The following is an 18,012-nucleotide window of genomic DNA, read 5'->3' on the forward strand; positions in this document are numbered from 1 at the left end:
TCTTTCTTTCTTTCTTTCTTTCTTTCTTTCTTTCTTTCTTTCTTTCTCTCTTTCTTTTTTTTCTGTTCTTGTTGTTGTTGTTCATTTGTTTGAGTCTAGGCTGACTGCCCAGTGGTCCCCAGAGATCCCCCTCCTGCACTGGGATTCCATGCCAGGCTTTTTGCATCTGGGTTCTGGAGCTCCAACCCGAGTCCTCACATTTTACCTTCTCCTGCCCCAGACTGTTCTTTGGAAGCTCATTTTATTTCCCCAACCCACGCCGAATGGACAGTCTAATTCCAAATGGCACATCAGTGATGCGTGCCTGAGGCTTACCTGTTCTCCTCTGGGATGTGGAGGGACATGAACTGCAGAGGATCGAGACACTGTACCAGCCAGCCTTGGCGTTCACTGATTCGAGACACATCCACCTTCAAGAACTGGTTGGGCATCCGGCTCCACAGGACATGTGAGAGGAACTGCACGTGCAGACGTGGAGGACACTGAGGCACCGGGTTTTTGTGCTCGCTTTTAAACAATCCGGCTGAGAGAGGCATCACATTCTAGAGCATGGGAAGACAGATGGGGAAGGAAGGGTGTTATTCTGCATAGGAAAGCTGGTGTAAATAAGATGCTCAGTGAGTTAAGATTGGGCAGATAATAGAGAACTGGTTTTAAATTTCCTAAAAGGACAAATGGAGGAAAACATGGTGAGAAAACAGCTGAAATTTCAGGATTTTGGGACAGGGGAACCAGTGAGGGGATGTGCCTTCCCCATGTATGCCATGCAAGTATGACCAAATATGACCCTTCCTCCATCATGCTGCTTCACAGGGCTAGGCCCAGAGGAAACTGGCAAGCCTTTTGTGTACCAAACATTTTGACAAGAGGAGATTCCACTAAGCTCTCTTTCTCATCATCCACTCTCTGTCATCCCACTCTATCTAGCCTGCAGTATACAGAGATCGCTGAGTGGATAAACCCATCTATCACCCATTAAAGCCAAAATTGTTAACTTTAATATTCTTATTCCTATGTGATATTCCATTGCATAAAAAAGCTTATGATCATTTTTTATGCTACTCTTGTTGAACACGTAAGCTGTTTCCTATTTGGTATTATTATATATAATATTGATATAAACTTGCCCACATCAGTATTAGAAATTATATATATTTTTAATGTAGACTGTCAAATCCTCATTCTGCTTTTTAAGTAATTTTAAATAAATTAATCTTTCTATGAAAGAAAGAAGAGAGAGAGAGAAAGAGAGAAAGAGAGAAAGAAAGAAAGAAAGAAAGAAAGAAAGAAAGAAAGAAAGAAAGAAAGAAAGCCAAGAACTTGACTTTAAACAGCACAGTTTATTTTTCCTCAACTGGAATGGGCTGTTTTATCCAGTTAATTCCTCTAGTTTCAGAAGGAAAGGTCTCTGCTTTGCTCAGAAGTATTTGATCATGTATGATGCTAACACCCTTCCTGTTTGCCTCCAATGGGAGCCTATATAAACATCATCTTTGACATCTCTGCCCCAACATCAGCCTTTCTTTTCCTTTGGAGAGCCCTGGCTGCTTTCTATAGGCAGCTCATTTTCTTATTTCTTATTCCCTCTCATGACTAGAAAAACACATTTACTAAAGAGCTCTGGCACTGTTTTAGATGCTAAGAATATGTTAAGGAACAAACCAAACAAAATCCTTATTCTCTTACAGCTTCCGTTTTTCTTGTTGGATATGTAATGAAAAGCAGGAGGGAAGGCTACAGAGGAATCCCAAGACAGAGCCAGGAGAGAGGAGCAGGAGCAGAGGAGAGAGGAAGGGCAGAATGGGAGATGGGAGAGAGGCCACAGAAGGGAAAGAGTCTGGTTTTAGAGATGGAAGGCCATTATAAGGCACCTGATTTCACCCCTGGGGAAACACAGTGCCCTAAGCAATGGGATGCTAAGACCTGACTCCTGATTTAAAGCACTGGGGATCACTCCGTTTGTAGTGTGATAAATCCAAGAGCAAGGATAAAGGAAACCTCACTGGGAGGCTCCTGGAGTCATTCCCTGAGAACTCACAAAGCTGGGGTAAGAGGGAAGGAGAACTCCTGACCTCCATCCACACCTCTCTTCCCACTCCACTCCATTCACTACTTGAATTCACCATTATATAGCATCTCCTATCATTTAGTAGAAATTCTCCTGGTCCCTTCACCAAAAATCTTCCCAGCAAACACATCTGCATGCTTTCTCAGTTCATGTTGCATTGGTCATTTTGTGTCATCTTTGGTCTGTGACCACTGCCCATTCAGATTCTCCACACGCAGTGGCCTCTGTAACATACCTCCTCAGTTCTCCTACGTTCCTGGTGGTTATTCTCAACAGAGACCACTTCCTTAGCTGATATAATCAGCTCCATCCCTCCATCTTTCCCTCTCCATATTAGCTTTTTCCCCCATTAACTCTCAAAGTCGAATCACACCTAATCGCTGGATCACTAAAATTCTTAATTTTCAGCACAGCATGTATTTCAGTCTGTCCCTCTGTCTTCCCTCATTATCTTTCCCTATCCCTATCTCCAATTATAGACATGTACATGCAAATACATGCATTATACATATGTAATTTTATTGAGAAAATATTAATCATTAAGGGTGGTAAGATTCTTATTTATGCTGTTTTCACTCCACTCAGCAGGAACTGAGAACCACATTTTACACTTCTGTGCTTGTGTAGTTTAACAAACTGCTAAGCAAGCTACAGGTAACTGGCTCAGCAGAAAATTTAATTAACCACATCCACCTAGAGTGTGCCTGGTACCCCAACTTTACAGACACAAGATGAAATCCAATTTCTTTTCTCAGTTTCAAAAGCTCATCTACCTGTGGCATGAACATTCCCAAACCACCCAGACTGGAATAAACTTTAAATAACAGCCTTGCTTCCACTGCCAAAATCCAATTAACTAATCTTGTTAAACCAATTTGTTGTCAAGTCCTATTGCCTTCTCCCAGGAAGCAGTGTGAATCCTTCAGTTCCTCTCCATTAGGATTCTCAAGGACCTTATCACAGTTCCCATGTAGACAGTATCAGATCAGCTGTATGCACTTATCAATGCCTGTTCTCATTCTGCATCTCCATGCTTCTATTAGTACGCTATTCCAAGACAAATCTCACTGCACTCAAGACCCCTCTTCACACGTCAGTAAACCCCTCTACATAATATATTTTCATCATATCACGTGCCATGTACCTCTTAATCTGAACTTCTCACCCTCTACCCAGGCCCCAGCAGCATTCCTTGAGTGCACCCAGAATGAACCACCTAATCCCCATCACCTTCACTCTTCAAACTTCCGTTTTCTCTTTCTTTCTGTTAGGAGGACCTTCTCCTAGTAAATGCAGCATGAGCGCACTGGTTAATAGGAAAGCAATCAACCCGAATACATTCTCCACCCCCTCCACCCAGTGCCTATTCACTTTTCTTCCATTTATGTTTCCAGAGAACCCCACAGTTCATGCTCTCTGTAGAGCACGGGTTCAAGGATTGACATCTGGTTACCACGTCAATGCTTCCTTTATTGTGTGCAATTTGGTGAGGTAATTTTTTTTTCTCTATAAGCTTTGTTTTATTGAACAAGATATTCAAAAAAAGAAACTCTTGAATTATGTGACCAAGCGACCTGAAAGAGGTTTTCAAATATGGCTTTTTTCCCCTAAAGAATATCTATATTGGTGATAATACAATACTGCATCCATTTTGAAAAGTACATGCTAGACACTCACGGAAAATAATAGGATGCAATCCTATGAAGGAGTCCCTCTTGGTTAGTTCTTATTAGCATCCTGATACAACCTAAAGTCATTTGAGAAAAGGGAACCTCAGCTGAAGCTACTGACACCAGGCCAGGAGTGATACCAGTAGTCAAAGCACTTGGGTTTGTTTCAGAGAACCTGGTCTTAGTTCCCAGTATTGGCATAGTAGCTCACAACCATCTGTAACTCTAGTGTCAGAGGATCTGATACCTTCTTCTGGCCTCCATGGGCACCAGGTACATGCAAGTATTACACATACACACATGAAGCCAAAGCACTCTTATATGTGTGTGTGTGTACATATAAACGTATATATGTACATATATGAATAATCGTCTCTGTAACAGGCTCATCTGGTGCAGGAGAGCCTGCACCCCTACTGTGGGTGGTAGCAGCACTAGGCCCGTCTAAGAAAGCTATCTGAACAAACCAGAGAGGGAGTCGGTAAGCAGAATTCCTCAGTGGAATTCCTCCCCTGACTTTGCTCAGTAATGGACTCTTCTCTGGAAGTATAAACTGAGATGAATCCTTTCGTCTTCATGCTGCTCTTGGTCACAGTGTTTTATTATAGCAACAAGAGACAGCTAAAACAGTCTTTCTTACCTTTATTCTGCCCAACTCAAACTGGAAAACATTGGGACTCGTAGCTTGTGCGAAAACTGCAGGAAATAACTTTGTGCTTGGCTCCACCTTAAAAAAACAAGTGAGTGTGTGACTATTGGTAAAGAAAGGAGACAAAGAAAAAAAGCATTTCCTCTACAACAACCAAGAGGCGCGTTCAGAAGAAGACTAAAGGCGTTCCCTTCCATCTTGTGAATAACCTGTCAGTAACTGCAGGATTCACAACAGCTTTGGAGGGAAATGCTGTTAACTTTAACTTGGAAAGGTTTGTGGTTCTGAAAACACTCAACAGGAAATTGCACATGTAGTAAACTCGTTTCTGCTTTCCTTCTCTCCCACTTTTGGAGTTTTTCATCTTAGAAAATGTTTCCCTGCAGCAGGAGCAAAAGCCCCAGGGCATCTCTGACCACATACCTGATAGTAAGTGCTTAGCTCCTTGCCATTGGCAATGAACGTGAGAAGCCCGCTGGCGGCATCCACGACACAGCCGATCTCCAGACCATTGCTGTTGTTCCGTCCTTGTCCCGGGCTCATGCTTTCTCCTGCACACACCATATAGCAGCTGCTGCGTTTGATGCTGAATGAAAGAGAAAAAAAATAAAACAATCCACATTGGTACCCTTGTACAAACACGGGTATGAGAGAAAGCAAGTGTATCTTGAAAACTAAGCCTAAGTTATGCTGTGCAAGCAACAAGCTCATGCTGTAATGGGAGAGATGCAAAATGGGCCCGGGTCTGTGATTCTGAGCAGTGCTTCATTGACTTCAGGGGACAGTCTGCATCAAGTTTGTCACATATCTAAACTTTACACCTAATGACAGGCCAACGAGCTTGGCACCAAATAAGAACTGATCTGTACTTCCTCTGCAAGACAAAACAAAACAACTTAAACGAAGCTGGACCTTTTTTTTTTTTTTTTTTTCTGGTTCAAAAAAGTTTAACTAAAAGAGTAATCATCCAAATTTGATTTTTACCCCCCCAAACGCCACTACTTGTCCTAAAACTGAAAAAGAATTCATTCTAAACCAGGCAAATCCTATATCAGCCATGAATGCAATAATACATCTGATTGAAATGGTGTGCCTTTATGGATAATTTCTGGCAGGGCTACAGAGAACAGTTAACTAGATAGTGCACACAGCAATGCTGACGATAAACTCTGCCTGACTCCACCTTCAGCAGAGCCTTCATTGGAAGGTTCTACTCCATTCTCTTTGTTTGCACTACAGCCAACACATCACAAGAACAGCAAGGAAAGGCCAGAGGCAGGCAGGAGGGGGGACAAAAACAAAAAGGCTGAAATAAAGTCCTTTTCGGATTGTCCAAATGCAAGTTGCATTTCTTTGCGCCAGGCACCCGGTATTCAGTGATTCTCCCTCATCCTCTGTTTCCAACTCTAGTAACCTGTTAGAGCATTCTCATATGAATCAGTGTTTTCCTTATATTGTTGCCCTCTTTGAAAATTAAATACATGCCATTTGGGATCCCATGCTGCTATCAAAGACTCTTTAAGGCTTTTGCAAAAGCCCTCATCTGTCTGCGGTGCTGAGGGAGGGACAGCGCATTTCCCAGGTCACCAAAAAGGATGGCTCAGCTGAAGAAGAAAAGCAACACTATGGAAGACTCTGAGACCTGTCATAGCAGATCAGAGAGGATCGCATGGGCGCACAGGGTAGAAGCAAATGGGAGGATCTTCTCTTGTCTTATTCTGCAAGGAAGATGGCCTTCTTCACTTTTTTGAAGGTTTTGGTTTGAGTTCAGTGTTTTACAAATGAGAAAGGATGGTACAGAAAGTGTAACTGACTTACCCGAGGCCACACAGCGAGTCAAGGGCAAAGCTGAGGAAAGAATCCACTGGTCCTCAGTCGGAGTTCAAAGATGTGTCCCTGGTCTAACTCTAAGCTACCAGCCCACTCTGTCTGCGAACTCTCCTCCCCACCACACAGCCAGTCCCCAAGAGGTTTATCGGACCATAGGCACGCCACCTCAACTCACCCATTTCTCATTCATAATACAAAGGCCAAGTATTGGCAACCCAAATCCTTAGTTGTATAACCTGAAGAACCTATGATTCTTACCCCAAAGGATGTTGTATTTTTATTATATGACTTTTGCCCTTAATATATTTAGATTACTTGCTGGTTTGTATGAATAAGAAAAGAGGACATTGACATCAATGATTTAATTACATCCTCCTACAGTCGGAAATATCCTGAGCACAAAATCTAAGAAACAAGAATATCTGGGCCTATTGATATTTTTTTCCAGACATTATTCTGTGTAAAACCCTGTAAGAACCAACCTCTCATGCACTTTTCCTTTTTCATCTCCTAGAGTGACAGTCACTGTGCGTACTCTGTCCAAATCGAAGCCTGTGTCGTACTGGTGGAAGTCAGATGTAATCCAGCCCACCCAGACATTAGCAGGCTCTTGTCCAGGAAAAATCCTCACTGAGTAATAGTACTGTGGAGACAGAGGAACCAAGTGAGAGCAAGACAAAACAAAATGTGGGTGACATCTGAGCCTCTGGATTGCCAAAGAGTACACTTCTTTATTTAAGACCACTTGGCTGAATTAGAATGGTACAGGCAAAGGGGGTAGGAGGCAAAAGGGATTAAGATTAAGTGGTTATGAGTATTTTTCTCCTCTTCCAGAGGACCAAGAACCCATATTGGATGGCTTACAACTGTCCATCACTGCAGCTCTGAGGGATTTCATGCCTTCTTCTGGACTCCATGGACATCTGCCTATACACAGCCTTCTCCTCTCTCTCTTGGTCTCTCTGCCTCTTTCTCTGTCTCTCCCTCCTCTCTCTCAAACACACACACAAATTAATATTATCTATGACAACATGACAAATGAGAGGCTTGTACGTTCCTAGGTATGTGTGTGCACATGTACACAGGAATACATATATGCAGGTATGTGTATATATATATATATATATATATATATATATATATATATATATATATATATATATATATATATATATATATGTACATTTTCAATTCTTCAAATGTCTGAGAACACTTCAGAGTTTCATTCGGTCATGGGCCTCTGCAGATGTGTGGATTCTCCTTTCTCTTATAAGTAACATTTCAAAATTTGAAGTCACTGGTTTGACTCTAACGCATGAATTTCAAACTCAAACATAGAAGCCCTCAGGGGCTAGAAAGACAGCTCAGCAGTTAAGAGCATGTGCCAGTCTTGAAGAGGTCTTGGGTTCAGTTCATAGCACTTGTGGTAGGTTACAACCGCCAATAACTCAGTACCAAGAGACCCAATGCCCCTCTTCTGATGTGTGTCCCCTGTTGCTGCATGCAGATCATGCACACACATACATACAGGTAAACATTTATACACATAAAATGAAAACAAAAAAATTTAAACACAGAAGCACTCTACAACAGATGCAACTATAATTTCTCCAATTTGGCATTCTAGATACATAGTTTTGAAAATTTAAAATGGCAGAGAACAAAAGTTGGGCTCCCTGCAAAGTATAATAAATGACCTTCTCTCGACAGTTTGTTGAGACAAACTAAACTCTATCGACTTTGAAAAGTCCAGCGAAATTGTCAAATTTCATTAAGAAACAGGATATCAAAGTCTGTGTGATAGATATAAGGACAGTCACTTAAAATAATTCTCATTTCTTAACAGATATCACAATACAAGCTTTGCTTCAAAATTTCTATCCCCCCAAATATGCCTAAAAATAAAAGCAAATACTTATTTTCAAAATGTTATTCAGCGGACTATGGTGGCACAGCCTGTAATACCTGTACTACAGAGGCAGAGGTAAAATAATCATTCGTTCAAGGTCAGTTTGACTACATAGGGAGATATTGTCTCAAAAAAACAGAACAAAGGCTGGGGACAGTTGGTAGAGTGTTTATCTATCTTGCAGGAAACCCTGGATCCCATCCCCAGTACCACATAACCCGGGTGTGGTAGCACATGGCTATAATCCTAGCACTTAGGCGGCAGAGGCAGGAGGATCAGGAGTTCAAAGTCATCTTCAGCTACAAAGCAAGTTCAAAGCCAGCTTGGGCTATAGGAGACCTGACTACCATAAAGTAAAATAAACAGAAAAATAAGCAGAAAGAACACTGCCAATAACACTGTATCAAAGCAGAGCATTTGGAAAGTACATTACGTGCCTCTGACACATACCGTGGATGTCTGCATCAGGTACTCATAGTCATCCCGGTCATCAGCAAGGACATCTTCCGTGAGTCTTGCAGAATGGCTTGTGCTGTAATCTGGCTTTGTCCTTCTAAGTAAGAATCTGTAACATGTGAGAGGAGCAATGAGCAACGGCAACACACTCCACCCATTTCACACATGACATCATTAGCCAAAGAGTCTCCAAAGGGGCAGCTTTCTTTCCGTGGAACCTCTAGCAATGGTGCTCACAACTTGGGGAAGGAAGCGCTCTGACATCTAGAAGGCATACGTGAAGAGAATGGCTCAGGGCGCTCCAATCCCTATAATAAAAGATGGTCCAAACAGAGCCGCAGTAAGACTGCATTTGAGAAACACTGATCTCTGTCTCTGACCACAGAAAATTGTATTTAGAGGGAACACTCTTTAGGTCTCAACCAAGGATGTAAATATAGATAACTCTGAAGAGGTGACATTTGGGTGCTTACAAGCTAGAAAAACACAAGTTGTGTTATGTTCCTCTGTAAAAATCTTCTGTGGGTGGGTGGATGGGTGGGTGGACAGGTGGATGGATGGATGGATGGATGGATGGATGGATGGATGGATGGATGGATGGATGGATGGATGGCAACAAAAATATACTAAAGATCATTATCTCTACAGATTGGGCCACTTGATAACCATATTACTTTAAAGCATACTCTAGCTGAAATGTGGGGACATGGAAGGCTAAAACAAATTAGTATGAGTTCCAGGCCAGCCTGGCATACAGGGTGAGGGTCTGTCTCAAAACATCCAAGCCAAAGGCTGGAGTGGCATCTCAGTAGGTAAACTGCAATAAAAACATGAGGACCCCAGTTCGTGTCATCAGCACCTATTTAAACAGCCAGGTGCAGAAGTACATGCCTGGAGTCTTAGAACTGGAGAGGCAGAGACAGGTAGATTCCCGGAGCTCACTGGACAGCCAACCTAGCAGAATTGGCAAGCTCCAGGTTCCCTGAGAGGCCTTGCCTCCACAAATAAGGGTGATAGTGAGAAGAGTAATCAATCTGGTACCCACCTCTGGCCTAAACACACACACACACACACACACACACATACACACTCAAATGCAAGTGGGTCCACACACAAGTGTGTAAACACAAACAGAACCATAAGCCCAGACCAGCCATCACCCCGTCTCTGCCGATCACCTTTGCTTTAGGCGTGAGGGCTTTTCCTGAGCATAATCTTTGTGGTTATTGAACTCTGGCTTGGGGGTTTCCTTGTCCTTGTCGATGCGGTCAGGCACCAGATGACCGTGAGCTGTCTTCATCAGAACCTCAAAGTCAGAGTCCACATCGTAGTCCTCTAGGTCGTTCTTGGGCCCGTATAGGCCGGCACCAGGGAGCCCTCCCGTCCTGGAGAAGACCTCGGCGCACTCAATGGGCATGCTCAGGCGGTAAAACATGATGTCCGTGTTGCTGTTCTGAGAACCAAAGGACTTCTGAGTGACCTTCAGACACGGGGAACTGTCTATGGTGCCATCTATTCTGGTCACCTAGCAGACAAAGAAGCCAGTTAGTTTTAACTGTCAACTTGACACAATGTGGAATCACTAGGGAAAAACAATTATCTAGATTATATTGGCCTGGAGGGGCGGTCTTCACCAGGTTAATTGAGTTGGGAAGATGTGCCTGCTGGGGGTGACACTATCTCTTAGACTGGGAACCCTGGGTTGTCTAAGAGTGGAGAAAGTGAGGTAAGCAAATGGATGCGTGCAACCACTGCTCTTTCGTCCTAACTATGGGTGTGACATAACCAACTCCCTCAAACTCCCACTGTTGGGACTCTCCCTCTGTGATGAACTGGAACACGGCACCTGAAAACTGGAGCTGTGAGCTAAGGTAAACCTTTTCTTCCCTAAGTTCTTTTTGTCAGGGTAATTTTATTATTGCAATGAGAAACAAAGCTAAGATACTGTAATTCTCATTCTAATCAGCACTGTCAATTTCCTGTCTTAACAACAAGCAATGCGTTTCCTGTAGACAGTCTCTGAAGGTGATCTACCCCAAGCCGCATTTTGTAGGAGATGATGAAACTAGAGCACTGTGTTATGGCTACACAGTCAAACCTGTCTTCCCACGGGTTTCATGTCCATGATTCACTTGAAGGCCCATGCAGAATATTTGAGGAAAGCTACCTTTGTGCTGAATGTGTCTTGCCATTAGCAATATAATACAAGTATTTATATAGCATTCACATTGTGTTGTATAAGTAATGTAGAGGCTTCTGGCATTGCATAGGATGATTTGTAGGGATTCTGTGGGAATACTATCATTCCGTTTGAGGAACTTGGGCATCTGAAGATGCTGGTACCCAACGGAAACATACAACCAATCCCCTGTGAATACCTAAGGATAACTATAATGATCAAGTCCTGCCCTAACTCTAAAGACAGGCTGAATAGTTCATGTCACAGCTGTATACATCAAGATCTACCCCAACATTGTCTTGCATAAAATTATATCCTCTATCAGCCTAATCAGCTACTGGGTAAAGTGACTGAGGAGAGGTTAATCCTTTGCTTAGGTCCCATTACTATGTAATACATACCAGCAGGCATTTTAGTGACGTAACAATCACTGTCCACATACAAGTTCTCATACATAGAAATAATCTACTTCTAGTTTTGAAAAAAAGGTCTGATTATTAAAGGAAAGGCAAACCTCGATGTGTTCATGGTTTGATGGGACCTGGAGGAACTGAGGAAGCCGCTTGCTCAGCCACATGGTGATGTCCCTATTTGTATTAACAGCAAATGGCTCATAACCTTCTTGTAAGCCACAGATGGTAAAATATTTCAAGGTGCTGACATCCTTTCCAAAGTTCATCCTGCCTACTTGTGCCACCCCGAGACTACACACAGGGATGAATCCTGGAAGAAAAACAAATAACAACCTTAAGTAGTTAGTATGAGATTCTCTAAGCATGGCATAAGAAGCAGATTGCTTCCCAAGTCCTAGCCTTGAGAAATCCATCAACCTACAAAGAGCATAGAGTACAATGAAGAAGCTACTGAGATTTTGAAAAATAGAAGTCCTGACATTGTGATTTGCCAACTATGGACTTCCTAAGAAGTCCATCCCTCTACTTGACCTATAAAACTACACTTGGTCCTCCAGGAACCTTGGAGTGTCCATTCTAATGTGGACCCCCTCCCCACAGCCTCCACAATCAACAAGTGCCCATCCCATTGTCACAAATGAAAGTGAGGAAGGACCGAGGACTAAGGGGAGTGCAGCTCCCTTTGCTTTGCTCTTCAACTAGCCAAAGGGCTCAGTGTGGCAAAACACCACACACAGTCAATGCTATTGGCTTTTTTCATCTGTGTTATCAAGGAGAAAATGGCTGTAGGTAAACATTTTAAAAGGTTTCTAGGGCTGGAGAGATGCCTCAGAAGTTAAGAGCATGTACTGCTCTTACGAGGACCTGGGTACAGCGCCTAACACCCACACGGAAGATCACAACCATCTGTAATTCAGTTCTAGGGGATGCAGCACCTGATTCTGGACTCCTTGAGCAATGGGTACACGTGGTACACAGACATACATGCAGGCAGAGCACTTACACACACACAATGCGAATAAACAACAATTTTAAACTGTTTATAGCTACTCTGATATTTGAAGAGTTTTTTTTTCCTCCCAGGAGTTAAAGACGAGGCAGGCAAAAAATAAATATAAATTTGTATGATAAAACATACCTGTACTTATACTATACATCTATATATGTATATATTATACATAGTCATATATATGCATGTACAGATATAATATGCCAAAGTTATATGAACACATATAAAAATCACAAAAACATACACAGTCACACACATAGCAATGACCAATGGGACAAAACTAATAAAATACTTGATAAGCTAATTCGGCAAAAGGAAGAATCAGCTAATCTTTCCATTAATGGACAAGAGACAAAATTATCTTAATACCACTAACTGTTTCTTTGAGATCTTTGGAATCAATTGTTGAAGATGTTATTTGCTATTATAATTATTATTTTTTTTTTGCAACAAATGAGGGATGTCACGTCCAAAGAGGAAAGTATTCTTTATACTCCTCATTTCTCTCCATAATGTTTCACATTAATGTTGGGCAGCCAGCACTCAAACAAAGCCTGTTGATGTAGAGTACAGCTAAGAGGGTCCAAGTAGATCCCACCAGAAAATGACGTTCCATTAATTCTGTCACTCGGATTCACTTTTTGGAGGCACTAGCAGTATAAGCATTAGATAATCCTTCCATATCAGAAGTCAATAAAAGTCACATCAAGGATTCCCCATATTAGATAATACATTCCCTGTGCCAAAAGACAGTAGACAGTAAAGGTCATGCCAATAATTCCCCAGGTGCTGAAGAGATGACTCAGGTGTTAAGAGCTGGCACTGCTCTACCAGAAGACCTGAATCCAGTTCATAGCAGTCACATGTCTGTATTTCCAGCTCCAGAAACCCAATGCCCTCTTCTAGCCTCTGGGAGCATTGGTACACTCTTTCCACACACACACACAAACATAAACACATATACCCAAAAAATATAATAAAATAAATTTAAGCCAAGTGTGGTGGCAACATGCCTTTAATCTTAGCACTCAGGAGGCAGAGGAAGATCTTGAAATTTCTGTGACTTCAAGGCCACCCTGGACTACAAAGAGAGTTGTTGGACAGCCAAGACAGATACACAGAGAAACCATGTCTCAAAAAAAAATCAATAAACAAACACACAAATAAAATTTAAAATAATAATGTCCAATGTTTTCCATTTGTATAAATATAAAGGAACGGTTATGCAATGGTGCTACCACCAAGGATGGGGGAAAGGATACATCCAGCTGAGCACTGAGGGGTGTTAATGATCAGTTTGTGGTTAACTTTGAATCAGCTGCAGCTGTGCCTGACAGGCCATGCTCCAGCAGTCAGGAAAGCTGTGGCAAATAAGGGTCCTCAGGGAATCAAAGGGATGGACAGGATAAATAGAACAGAAGGAAGACACTTAAAAGTCATTTGTGCCGATTAGAAAGCGTAACTCTCCATCTGACACCACTTAAGAGACAGTAAGACAGAGTCAGCTCCTTGGACACCAAGCTTCTATTTATTTCTGATCACTGTGTTTATGGAAGAATTATGGGCTGATAAGACACTAGAGACTCACAAATATCTCCACAGTAGACCTTTGGATGTCAATTCTGCTTCTCCGACTTTTGTTGTACATTTAAGGTACTTACATTTTAAAAAAATTAAGCTAACCAGTGATACATACAAAAAGTTACATATTTAACAAGACAGTAAATCTCAAGTCACAATTCTACATTGCTTTGATAATGTATATGCCTCTCAGATGGAATAAATATCTAGATTTTGAAAATTCATTCTTCAAAGGTTTATTTGTACATAGGAAAACAGTCACATACATGCATTTCATAAAACAAACACTCTGTTTCCAGGCAGAAAAACACCAGAATGTTTATCCAAAAGATTTAAAATAGAAAGACAATACTTGGTGTCTATTTTCTTATGTCCTCAACAAATTTCTTCCAATCAATGTGCATTCTTTTATGAAAACAAGGAACAGTTCCCATCACTTTACTAATACGGTACATGACAACATCCTTTCCAGGAATGATGTTCTTCAAGCCTAACGCTCAGGGCTGTGTGTGCTAAGACCAGTACCAGAACCTTGCACCAGGAACCCTGCTTATCTCCCCAAGCAAGAGGGAGATATATGTGGAACATCCTGCTCATATTCATCAAGAAACCTCAACTACATGTTTCTTAACAAATATCAGCTGCCATGTGCCCCAAACTAAGAATAGCAGAGATATCAGCCCCAAACTGCTTACCATCTACTGAGGGCCCGAAAGATATGAAGAAAGGTTAGCCAGACATTACACCATCCTTCCAAGAATGAGGTATTTGGAACAGAGGTCCTTGGTTGGAGTATCAGTCTCAGAAAAGATCCCTGTGCCCAGGTTTTTTGATTCTATTGCTCTCCTTTCGGTACTCCAGGTCTTTGTACCTCCCCCTTCTTTCATAAGATTCCCTGCACTCTGCCCAAAGTTTGGCTGTGAGTCTCAACATCAGCTTTGATACCCTGCTGGGTAGAGTGTTTCTGAAGTTGTGTCTTGTGGTATAAGACAGATGGCTTTGACAAGATTTTACTTTCTCTGCGGCGAGCCTCTGGCACCACAACACAGCCTGTGCAATGAGCACACAAGTACAGCCTAGAAGCTGGCAGTCTCTGTGATGTGAGATAAAACATAGCCATAAAAACCTAATGCTGTCAAAACGACCCTGAGATTTCACCTGACACCCACCAGAATGGCTAAGATCAAAAACTCAAGTGACAACACATGCTGGAGAGGTTGTGGAGAAAGGGGAACCCTCCTCCACTGCTGGTGGGAATGCAAACTTATACAACCACTTTGGAAATCAATCTGGCGCTTTCTCATATAATTAGGAATAGTGCTACCTCAAGATCCAGCCATACCACTCCTAGGCATATATCCAAAAGAGGTTCAAGTACACAATAAGGACATTTGCTCAACCATGTTTGTAGCAGCTTTATTCGTAATAGCTAGAGCCTGGAAACAACCCAGATGCCCCTCAGTTGAGGAATGGATACAGAAATTGTGATACTTTACACAATGGAATATTACTCAGCAATTAAAAATGAGGAAATCATGAAATTTGCAGGCAAATGGTGGGACCTAGAAACGATCATCCTGAGTGAGGTATCTCAAAAGCAGAAAGACACACATGGTATATACTCACTATATAGACCTATAAGATAGGATAAATATACTGAAATCTATCCACCTAAAGAAGATAAACAAGAAAGAGGACCCAGGGTAAGATGATTAATCCTCGCTTAGAAAGACAAATGGGATGGACATTGGATGTAGGAGCAAACAAGTAACAGGACAGGAACCTACCACAGAGGGCCTCTGAAAGCTATACCTAGGAGTACAGTCATAACCAAACCTCCGGCAGAATGCAGGGAATCAAAAAAAGGGGGGTGGGGACTTAATACGACCTGGAGAGGACAGGAGTTCCACAAGAACCAAATATATCTGGGCACAGGGGTCTTTTATGAGACTGTTTCTCCAACCAAGGACCATGTGTGGATGCAACCTAAAGCCATTGCTCAGATGTGGCCCTTGGTAGCTCAGTATCCAAGTGGGACCCTAATAAGGGGAACAGGGACTGTTTCTGACATGAACTCGATGATGGCGGGCTCTTTGACTCCCCCCCCCCAGGAGCAGCCTTGCTACTTGCTAGGCCACAGAGGAGGACTTTGCAGCCAGTCCTGAAGACACCTGATAAACCAGCATCAGGTGTAGGGGGAAGAGGTTCTCCCCTCTCAGTGGACTTGGAAAGGGGCAGGGAAGAGATGAGGGTGAGAGGGTGGGATTGGGAGGGAAAGAGGGAGTGGGATACAGCAGGGATACAAAGTTAACAAATTTTAACTATTATTTAAAAAGTAAAAATTAAAAAGAAAATAAATTAAAAAAAAAAACTAATGCTGGGGCTGGCACCAAAGGAAGCTAGAAAAGACTATAAGCATTTCCTAAGGATTAGCAAATACCTCATTTTTTAACCTTCCTGAAATGCAGACAGGAAGGTTATATACAACTAAATGGGCCGAATTTTATTTCATATAAATTTGAATTTGGGGGTTAAAAGAAAAGGAACACTAATGCTCCCTTGTGTCCGACAGTGTGCTGATAATTTGTGACAGTTTCCCTATATGTTACTTAAAATGAATCCCATTTTTTTCCTGGTCAGATAACAACCAACGTATTAAATCACCTTCTGGGGCCTAGCAATTAAGAGGATGTCATGAGCCGTGCAGTAATTAGTACGAATACTGAATTAGGGTTCATTGCAACACACATCCTCCTGCCCAACCCTGTGCCCTGGTGTATGCACACATACAAACATTAAAAACCAGGGCCCACATATGAGAAAGAACAAGTGTGTTATTTGTCTTTCTGTGTCCGGGTGAATTTTCAGTTCTACCCATTTTCGTCCAGAATTCATTTTTTTTTTAACATCGGTATAAAATTTCCTTGTACATATATGCCATATTTTCACTACCCATTCATCAATTGATGGACATGTAGGCTGATTCCATTTCCTGGGTATTGTGAATAGAGCAGCAATGAACACGTCTGAGCAATCATCTCTGTGGTAAGACAAAGAATTCTCTGGCAGATCGCCAAAGCAATATAGGTCTGGTTCACATGGTATTTCTGTTTTTAATGTTTTGCACACTGATTTCTTGATGGTATAATCTACCAACTGAATGGAAGTGTCATTAAATTAAAAGTTGTCAGCCTCCCTGGAAAACTGCAATGTACATGAAAATAAGACCTGGCTTTAGTCATCTTTGTCACCCCAGACTCTGAAAGAAAGGGGGCCTAAACCATGTCAGATTCTAATTCCTTATTTGTGAAGTTAATGAACAAGAAAACGCTCTAAACCACTGATAAACCAGCGACACCCTAAGTGAAAAGTTAATGCTGTGGGGTGCCATCTGAGTGGCCACCAGTTGCTTTGTTTTACGCATAGCTGTCTCCACCTCATCAAAACTCTACCTAGGTAGGATGGATATCGTTTCTGCTGAGATAATCTCTAGGATGTCTGATCAGGTCAGCCACATGACACCCAACAATTTACAGCTGCCCACTTACCCTAAAACTACTACCAGACCCAATCATGAACCCAGAGAACAAACAGCTTCATTGTACCACAAACAAGAATGACAGGAGAACACCATGGCTCTTACCATCACCAACATCAAAGTCCTTGAAGGCCAGCTCAGAGCCTGAGTCATCCAGCAGGATCTCGCCATTCAGTGTGAACATGATGGTGTGTTCGTTCATGTCAACCATGCAGCCCACGACATCACCTGCTTGCCAAGAGCGCCCATAGTGTTCATTGCCCTGGTGCCACCGCTGGGCCTGCGGAAGGGAGAAGACTTCCTTGTCACAGAGGCAGACAGATGAGCAGCAGTAGGATAATCTTGGTCAGAACTACTAGTCTGGGGCCATTCTTCGATAGAGGAATGTCTGAGGAGTCTAAATCCCTAAGGTGAACACAGGGTGAGGGATTGTGAACAAACCAGGAGCTATTTCATGCTTTTTAGACTTGATCTAAACATATGTACTATGGCTTTTAGAATTCACTTTTGCAAACTACAGTGAATGCTTCCCATGATATAGGTTTTTTTTTGTTCACTCCCGCTCGTACAAACAATTAAGAACTGAGAGTCAAGCTGGGTGCCAACCATAAGAAATAAAGAAGGAAGGAAGGAAGGAGAGAGAGAGAGAGAGAAGAAAGAAAGAAGAAAGAAAGAAAGAAAGAAAGAAAGAAAGAAAGAAAGAAAGAAAG

At 42.1% G+C, this 18,012-nt stretch overlaps 1 protein-coding gene across 1 annotated transcript in view; it reads right to left on the reverse strand.

Moving 5' to 3' along the window:
* The window catches only part of Ryr2 (ryanodine receptor 2), a 380,472-nt gene that overhangs the window by 169,648 nt on the left and 192,812 nt on the right, over nt 1-18,012 (reverse strand). Inside the window, exons 28-35 of the mRNA XM_055603932.1 lie at nt 17,408-17,582; nt 11,276-11,484; nt 9,761-10,107; nt 8,577-8,691; nt 6,700-6,860; nt 4,811-4,973; nt 4,379-4,465; nt 316-542 (exon numbers count right to left, since the gene is read on the reverse strand). Coding sequence (XP_055459907.1) covers nt 316-542; nt 4,379-4,465; nt 4,811-4,973; nt 6,700-6,860; nt 8,577-8,691; nt 9,761-10,107; nt 11,276-11,484; nt 17,408-17,582 — 1,484 coding nt within the window. The remainder of the gene's footprint in view (nt 1-315; nt 543-4,378; nt 4,466-4,810; nt 4,974-6,699; nt 6,861-8,576; nt 8,692-9,760; nt 10,108-11,275; nt 11,485-17,407; nt 17,583-18,012) is intronic.

This window comes from Psammomys obesus, unplaced genomic scaffold (assembly GCF_907164565.1).
Source record: "Psammomys obesus unplaced genomic scaffold, mPsaObe1.curated_primary_1811, whole genome shotgun sequence".
NCBI classification, from domain to species: domain Eukaryota; kingdom Metazoa; phylum Chordata; class Mammalia; order Rodentia; family Muridae; genus Psammomys; species Psammomys obesus.